The 9,303-nt window shown below is 42.6% G+C and overlaps 1 protein-coding gene across 1 annotated transcript in view; it reads right to left on the reverse strand.

Annotated features, from left to right (window-relative positions):
* Window positions 1–9,275, reverse strand: part of KCND2 (potassium voltage-gated channel subfamily D member 2) — a 576,581-nt gene extending 567,306 nt beyond the window's left edge. The window contains exon 1 of the mRNA XM_004707771.3: window positions 7,361–9,275. Coding sequence (XP_004707828.1) covers window positions 7,361–8,475 — 1,115 coding nt within the window. The 5' untranslated portion in view covers window positions 8,476–9,275. The remainder of the gene's footprint in view (window positions 1–7,360) is intronic.
* Window positions 9,276–9,303: the final 28 nt, after the last annotated feature.

Consider the following 9,303-nt stretch of genomic DNA (forward strand, 5'->3'; position numbering starts at 1 on the left):
ACCCCTGCACTGTGTATGTACACAGACATGTGAGATCATGCTTCACCCCTGCACTGTGTATGTACACAGACATGTGAGATCATGCTTTACCCCTGGGTTTCTTTTCAATGCCAGGCAGGGTCCTCTAGCATCAAAACCAAATGCCAAATCTGGTGGGAAAACGGTGCTTATTTCTGATGATAGAACCATTCTCAGAAAATTACATGAGATATATGGCAAGGGGGTGTGTGTGGAACAGTGAATTCACTACTATAGCTACGAAAGAAAAGAACAATTCCTTGTGAGTGAATGCCCCCTTTATACTCCATGTGCTTTCAAAGAAAGTGCAGTTGAAGTTTTCAATTTTAAGGAACCAGAGGCCAACTCCTTTTAGGTAGCAGTGAATGAGGCACAGTCCAGGCAATACAATGTGAATTTACTTTGTTCTCGATGTGGCCATGTAAAATGTTTTCCATCAAGTACCTTGTCCCTAAGTGGCTTGACAAGTCACTGGATAAGATCACAGGTTTATGTTCTATCTGTGGAACCCAGTGGTACGCGAAGAAACGCAACGCTAGCATGGATACCCACTGATGAACGCGGAGATAGCAAGTCACAGAGAGTAGACTAAGAGAGAAAGTGCCCCATTGGTGGGATGAAACCAAAAAATCCAAACTCACTGCCACGGAGTCGATGCTGATTCATAGAGACCGCTGTGGGTTTCTGGTATTGTAACTTTACAGGAGTAGAAAGCCAAGTCTTACTTCCAAGGAGCTGCTGGTGGTTTCAAACCACCAACTATGAGGATCGCAGACCAATGCCAAACCACCAAGGCACCAGGGCTCCTAAATTAATGGGATAAAGAGCTAGTTTATTCCTTCTCTTATTCTTGTAGCATCACAGATACTTTTCCAATACTTATTATAGGCCATATTAAGATCTTCAGAAGAAGTGAATATGAAACATGAAATTTCCCCAAATGTTCCTGCTACTTAACTCTGGAACTATGGGCAAGCCACAAAATTCCTACATGTGCAAAATGATGAATTTTAAAGACATAACAGCTAAGTTTCCTTCCACCAGGAATTCACAGTTCAGCTAATAAGAGATTTGAACTTCCAGAACTCATTTTCAAAGATGAGCACAATTAGGAGGCCTTTATACACAAATATAAAAAGATAAAACATCAAAGTTAAAAGTAGTAGATGTCTATATAAAATAATACAAAGTCAATTGCTAGTCTAAAAGGGAAATTCTGGGAGAAAAATAAAGAGCCTAACAAAACACGTAACTTGAGAAATGTCCCCTTTGTGGTACTGTGCTGAGAAAGCACATATTAGTTTTTCCCGCCATAATCTGCATTCATATTTAGTAAAGGCTAAAGATATAGATGATACATTAGTATACATTAAATGTATATAGTTTGTGCTGGCTAAGGTTGTGGGTAAATCCGGCTCGGCCATGAATCTCAGGGGTTTGGTAGCTATGCAATGATGTAATCATCCTCCATGATGTGACCTCATATGAGCAGAGAGTCGATGGCAGGAGGATCCAAGGTATCTGGATGCTCTGACGAAGCTCATGGGCTTTTCTCTGGACCTGCATCCGGCACATCATTATTGACCCTTCTGCTCTTGGAACGTGATCTAGATGCGGTTGTGCTTCCTGCTGAGATGTGTCAGCCTCTGCAGGCTGTGAGTCAGTAACCTTCCGTCTCAGTTTCTGAGTTTTGGATTTGTTGGCCTCCTCCACCTGTGAGCCAGCAGCTTGATGTCTTAACTGTAGGTCTAAGGACTTCCAGCCTCTATAGCGATGCGAATCAGCACATGCCTCTAGACTAGGGGTCCTCAAACTTGTTAAATAGGGGGCCAGTTCACTGTCCCTCAGACCCGTTGGAGGGCCAGACTATAGTTTAAAATAAAAACTATGAACAAATTCCTATGCACACTGCACATATCTTATTTTGAAGTTAAAAAACAAAACCCAGCGGTCTGATAAATGTCCTCGGCGGACTGCATGTGGCCCATGGGCCATAGTTTGATGATGCCTGCTCTAGACTAACAACTGACCCGAGACCTTAGCACTGGTCCATCTATACAACCTTTGTGAGCCATTTCTTTGAGTTAAATCCTTCTTTGTCTCTCGACTTATCTTTCTGTCTGTCTCTCTAAACACAGATACACATAAACACACACACACAACACACACATACACACACCACCTTAACCCTAGAACAAGACAGGTTCGAACTGCTCAAACAGAAATAACCAATTACACCAAGCATTTTACATGGGCCTGTGTAACACTTGGGGGCATAGCAATAATAAATAGAAAAATAATCTGCATGGAAGTGGGCCTGAACAGTTCAAACCCATGATTTTCAGGAGTGAACTATAAATTATATGTGGATTTTCCAACCACATGTGAGGGAGGTTGGCATCCCTCATCCCTGTGTTGTACAAAGGCCAACTGCACACGTGTCTCATGTACCGGTTTTGCTTCTGCAGACAACCCAGCCTAACACAACATACACTCTGCCAACCATTGTCTCCAATTCAAATGATGCCTAGAGGACAGTCAAGAGGCTTTATATCTGAATACCTGTGATGCAAAATGACACACGCCCACGTCTACATTTCCTTAGAGATTCATTTTCAACTCATCAAATAACATGCTTTATAACAAAACATTATGAAATATGCTTAAATAGGCCAAAATCCAAACAGTTGTTGTTATCTCTAGTATGGCTCTTCATCATAGGGATAAATAGGGTAGCTTCCAATTGGTAAAGATGTGTTAGATTAATAACTTAGCCATGCATGTGTATGAATGTTGGCATATTATAAAATAATCCTATCAAATTTCAGCAATACTTTGATAACCTAAATATCTCCACATAAATGACTCTGAATCATAGATTGCTAAAGTTTGCCAAAGCAATGTAACCAGAGTAAACAGATCACAGGTTTAGGGGCTTGAAAAGGTCATTCTTTTTATTTATTTATCTGTGTTTATTGTACATTTCTCTTGAAATATGCCATCCTAAAACAGGAATTTCCCTGATATATTGTTAGCAAAAATTTCATTGAAAATTAGTTTGCCTTTCTGTTTCTTAAAATAGTAATCCACCAAACCTATGAAATGTGAAGTATTATACAGCTGGTTCACCTGGGTCAGATAAATAGACACAATATGCATAATGGTCATGTATTGCTCAGCACCCAAAATATGTTCTGTGAGATCGTCTTCCATAATCTGGACATTGTGTAAGCACCATATCGTAATCTGGCCTGGCCTTTTCTTTAAGAATCTCAAATAAGTTTCTCTCCATAGTAGTGATTATCAAGTGATAAGAGGGAAACAGTTTTATCTATGGGCCTCAGCTCACATTATTCCTACTTTCTCCACCTCTGATGGGCGTTTCTCCTGCAGTCTCCTGAGCCTTGTAGTTTTCACTTTAACAGTTTGGAGATTTTGGGGGGCGGGAGGGGGGCGGGGGGGGTGGAAATCACTGTAATTTTCAAATACAACATACCTGAATTGTGAGTAGTAGAGTTCACTGATATCTAATTAACTTTGTTTCACTTCCACATTGTTACTTCATTGCCTCTCGCTGCTACAATCACTACCTCTGGTTTTTCTGTGTTTGAGAGTCCTGGTTTACTTCATGGTTACATATTGGAAAGAAAAGTAAACAGGGTGATAACGGTATATGGGGTTATATGGGCAGTATATGGGTGAGAAGATATGTTCAAATTGAAGCATTCACTGTTGTAAAATTTTCACATAGAAAGTACAGTATTGTAAACACATAAGTCAGTAACACAGGTATTTACTGTAAATTTTGAGACAAAAGTTGTCGGTTATCTACGTAATGTATCTTTTTAAACCTGGCAGCACAGCCTCTTGTATACAAGGGACATACAATATACATGTGACGTATGGGAAGCTGTTTGGGATATCTGAACCGTATTCTAACTTTCTGGGACAACAAACATATACTGTTGGATTTTGTCTGAGTGGATGTTAAGTGAGGTGTGACTGTATTCTGTTTTCTTTAGAGCAAAGGTGTAATTCGACCATGGTTATTTCTGATGAATATGAAGATAAATAAGCTTCATTTTCCCGATTTGCTCAGAAATCAGGAAATTGTGTACACAGTCAAATCTGTAAAGTTTCATAATAGAGAAGAACTCTGCAAGGATGGCATGTAGTAGCTTGCTTTCCCCTATTGAAAATCATATGAAAAGAATGAGTTTTTTATTAAAGAAATTGATAGAGACCATAAAAATGGCACCTTTTCAATTGTTAACTTTCATAAGAAAATGTAATCTCTGCTTTTTCATGGGGACTGTAGTTTGATAGCCACAAAAATTTCTACATCTTAAAAGTACAAACATCGATTGTATCTCCAGCATTATTTCTCCCACCAAGGTCATGTTCTCCAAATACTGATCCTTCTTCTTTATCAGTTTGTGCATTTCAAACACCAATAATAGTCAATGCTCCTTAATTGCAGGGTTAACCAATGTCAGACTGCAGAAATTGGTAAATATCTTTAATTTCTTCAAGTTGGCAATAGTGATTGTTGTGTACATTTGAAAAATAGTCATATGAATTGGTTTTCCTTGGGGTGTGTGGCTATGAGCCTATCACTGACAGTGTGCTATTTCAGGATAGGTCTTGAGCTGGTTTTTTTGACAATGGATGTGACCCCATTCCTTTTCCATTTGTCATTCCCGCCAAAGTTGACCACATATTTGTCAAATTCACAGCATCTGAATCCATCTCAGCATCCTAATACCTAGGGTATCTAGCATCATGCATTCCATTTCATTACTGACAACTTCCATTTTTCTTAGATTAGTACTTTGTACATTCTACATTCTGATTACTAAGGAGCGTGTGCAACTGTTTCTTCTCATTTCCAGTCATGCCAATGTCAGTAAATGAGGGTTGTGAAAGCTTTACTGCACCCCCAGTTCCCGGCACTGTATCAGCTATGTTCTGCTGATATCTGTAAGGTTTTCTCTGGCCAGCTTTTTCCAATGGAGTTCACCACTCGGCCCTTCTCAGTCTATCCGAGACTGGAAGTTCCACTGAGCCTGTTCACCTTGGGCGACCCTGTTGGTACCTAAAACACCAGTTGCACAGCTTCCAGCAGCCTAGCCACAGTCAAGTCGCCTACCATACGGCAAACTGAAAGAGAAGTCGTTGCCCTTCAAAGTACGTATTCCATCCTTAATTAGTTAAATTAGCTAAATTTCCCCAAAATTACATTTCTTAAAATCTGTGGAATTTACGTCTTAAAAGTTAATGCCATTTACCTCTGAGTTCTCAGGAAAAACTGGGCACTTAATTATTCTAATCCACTTACGCATGGAAGATGCAAACTAAATCAAATGCACTTATTTTACTCAGACATATGATCCAGTATTTTAAGTCTTATAAAAGGCAGGTTATAAAAGATAGCTTCCTACAAGCATTTTACTTATATATATAAAATTCAAAACCTTCTCAGTAGTTTTAACATTTCTTTATTCTTTTTCTGAAAGCAGAAATATCTTTCAAATTAAAGTTGAAAGTCAGATTGGGGGGAAATGATACTAGCTTTTCATGTTTATAGTAGAAATTCTGCCCAAATGTAATTAGCATCTCATCCAAATTCACTATAATAATAATAGCAATAATACTCATATTAAACCATGTAAGAAATATACAGCATTAAAATAACTCACTGATACCTGAGGAAAAACATTGCATTATATATCCAATTCTTTTAAAGCACCTTTTAACACCATTTCCCTTTATTCCATCTTAACATGGTATCCTTTTAGCATGCTGATAGACACTTTTACTTCAAAATCGCGAGTGTGCAGCAATCTGCAACTTAGGCTCATAATTATTTCAATAACAAAAAGATAAACAAAAACTTCTCTCTGCTAAGGAGCAGACAGTAAAACTGGTCGGACCCTCTGCAGCCTCTTCCCAAGGCCACACCATAACCAAACAAAGGGCAGGAGACAGAAATAAGAGGGCAGAGGTGTTTTACTCATTCAAGTTCTAAACTGTGCCTGTAGGGTCTTCTACAAATACGTAAATGAATAAATTACAATTGTAAATCTTTGCATTTTATTTTACTATAGTAACTTAAGTTTGTCAAAACTTTTTCATCTATAAAAAATTCCATTAGTTGGCCACCCGGTAAAAGGAGAAATTATGTTCAATAAAATATGTCTGATCAAATTATGTTGACTTTAACCACAGTGCCTTTTAAAGAAGCCAATCAAATTTAATCAGAAACACAAAACCTAAACAGCAGCCTTGAGAATAACTTCTCTTATCAAAGTCATCTCGAACTGATTGCCTATGCAAGAGAAGTAGCATACAGTTTAAGAAAGGGCAGTAACAGCATTCCTGCTTACCTAAGAACTCATAAAAGTAAAAGGCTCTCTCCACTTCTTTCATTACATTTTAAATGCTGCTACTTTCTATAGTTTGATTAACATTATTAACTATCCCATGTAGTTCACTTTTAATACCACCTTTAAAAAATCTAAATTCAAGATGTAAAATTCTATTACACACAAACACACTATTCAGATCATCTCCCTTTGGTTGCAAAGCATCATTACTTCAAAATAAAAGAATGCACAAACGATTCTATAATTAAACCTAAAATTTGATAATACAGCCATTCCTTGGCTGACTAACCCCCTAGGTACTATTCATACCTTCTACTTTTATTTCATGAACATGCACTGATCATGGCCTGGTGATCTGGAGCTTCTTAAAAATATATGATGGCAGTCATTTGCTTCTAACTTAAATATGCACATGGCATCCCACTACATTTGGTAGAGTTGAAAAACCCTCAAGTCCTGTCAAGAACCAAACCGATTAACCATAATAAATAGTAAATGTATGACTATGCACAAATATATATTCAAAATCTTTAAATAATGATGTCTATGGGTGTTTTAGATTGTCATAAAATAAGAATTATGGCTGTAAAGGAAAAATGCATCCCACAAGCCTATATTTACATGAAAACACTACAGCAAATAGGCATCTATACGTCTATAACTTTCTGAATTCACTTTCTAGACATTTCGATATACATTATACATATTCATATCTTTATTTGGGTACACATCTAGTGTCTTTCACTGCTTCTCTATTTTATGCATTTGTACATATGCTATTATAAATCTTCTCCCATATTCAGGAATTCTAACCTTGGTGCATTTTATCACTTTCAGACACCAAAACTCACCATCCGCCAGAGACATCTAAGTGCCACGATCTATTTAGCATACCCATTTCCTAGAGTTTAAACCACTTAACTCGCCACCCAACCCAAGCCCTCGGTAGGACCTACCCGAGCGTTGTCATGGTGACAATGGTGTACCAGAAGGCCGCAGGGATACTGGTGAACTTGCTGGCCGAGGATCCTTTCTCCGCGTAGAACATCACCGTGGCAAAGATGATGATAGCCATCGTAAGCGAGAAGAGCAAGAAGCCCAACTCAGAGGCGCAGCTCTTCAACGTGTACCCCAAGATGCGCAGGCCTTGAGAATGGCGGGAAAACTTAAAGATACGGAAGACCCGGAAGACCCGGAGGGTGACGAAGGCCCCACTGACATCCTCGTTGTCCGTCATCACCAGCCCAATGTAATAAGGCAGGATGGCCACCACGTCAATGATACTCATGACACTGCGCACGAAACGGTAACGACTGGGCGCCGCGGCCAGGCGCAGCAGGTACTCGACGGTGAAGATCATGACGCAGGCCGTGTCCAGGCAGAAGAAGGCCACCGCGTACCGCTCACCGCAGGGCAGCTCTTTAATGTGCCCGGGGCTGGACCCGCAGGGCACGGTCTCCACCACGTTGGCGATGACCGAGACGGCAATGAAGAAGCCCGTGACATAGTAGAACACCAGGGCCATGGTGCTGGTGTGGGGGTTCTCAAAGGCCCGCCACACCTTCTGGCGAGCGGTCATGGTGGGCAGCGCACTCTCGCCGTTGTTGTCGGTGTCCGCGTCGTCCTGCAGACGCTCGGCGTTCTCCCGCCGGCGGTCCTTGTACTCCTCGTAACAGCAGTCGCCAATGATTTCGGGGATGAGGCCGAAGAAGGCCAACTCTTCGTCGTAGGCCGAGATGCACTCGTGGCGAGGATAGTGGAGCTTCCCCGTGCGGTAGAAATTCAGGATGTGGCGAAAGATGTCCGGGTCACGGTCAAAGAAATACTGCTGCGTCTCTGGGTGGTAGAAAAAGTCCCTCTCGGAGCTGCCCAGCAGCGTGTCCGGATAGCGCTCCAGGGTGTCCTGCCACGTCTGGAAACGGGTGCCACTCACATTCAACACAATGAGGGCATCTTGAGTTCTTTTTCTCTCCTGCCTGGGGGGCGCGGGCATGGGCCCAGAGGCCACGGGCATCCACCCGATGGCTGCTGCCCTGGCAAAGGGCAGCCAGGCTGCCACCCCTGCCGCCATGGTTCCTTGGCTAAGAGGCAACAAGAGAGGTGACCAGGCCTCGACAGTGGGGCCAAGTAGCCACAAACGCCCTCTTTCTCTTGGGTGATGAAAACACTGTCTCTACCAGAGACTCCCAGGCAGGGCGGGTGCAGCTGCAGTACTCACCGGGGAAGGATGCCTTGGAAGACCAGTATTTCGGGGAGATCGCAGCAAGATCACAGGGGCATAGCCATCACCACGGGCAGAACCTGTCCAGACCTCTTGCAGCACTGGAACCCGGCCACGCGGGGGAAACCAGCACCCGAGAGACTCCGGAGGAGGAGTTTCTTCAAACAGGTGTTTGTGCCCCCCAAGACACACCGTTTGGGTGATGTGGGGTCGGGATGCCCGGAGGAGCACCAAGAAGGAGGTGCTCAGTGATAGTCCTTGGATGAAAACCCTTCTCTCTTCTCTCCTCCTGTTTTTGAGCCTTCCCTCTCCAAGTGCACCTTCCCGCCAAAGGAGTCTCCAAAGGCGACCTGTTGTAGCTTTGCAGACACAGTCCCCGCCGCTGCCCCCTCGTCTGTCTTGGGGAGTCCGGTCGCCGCCTCTGCTCCTTGGACGGTCTTTGCAGAAATGGAGGTGATGGCGCGGTGGGCACCGGGGGCGTGAATGGCGATCCTCTTCGACTCCGTCGGCCAGCACCCCTATGTCTGCCCAAAGCTGTCGCCCAATCGCCCCTTCACTCTCTTTTCAAGTTCAGCTCAGGTGCAGCGTGACAGTTACAGCGCCCCGGAGCTGGCAGCCGCCGCCGCCGCCGAGGCGGCAGCAGCATCCGACACCGCTCAGAAGGCGCCGCGCCCGCGG

Source organism: Echinops telfairi, unplaced genomic scaffold (assembly GCF_000313985.2).
Source record: "Echinops telfairi isolate 266 unplaced genomic scaffold, ASM31398v2 ScPeMD7_23;HRSCAF=83, whole genome shotgun sequence".
NCBI classification, from domain to species: Eukaryota; Metazoa; Chordata; class Mammalia; order Afrosoricida; family Tenrecidae; genus Echinops; species Echinops telfairi.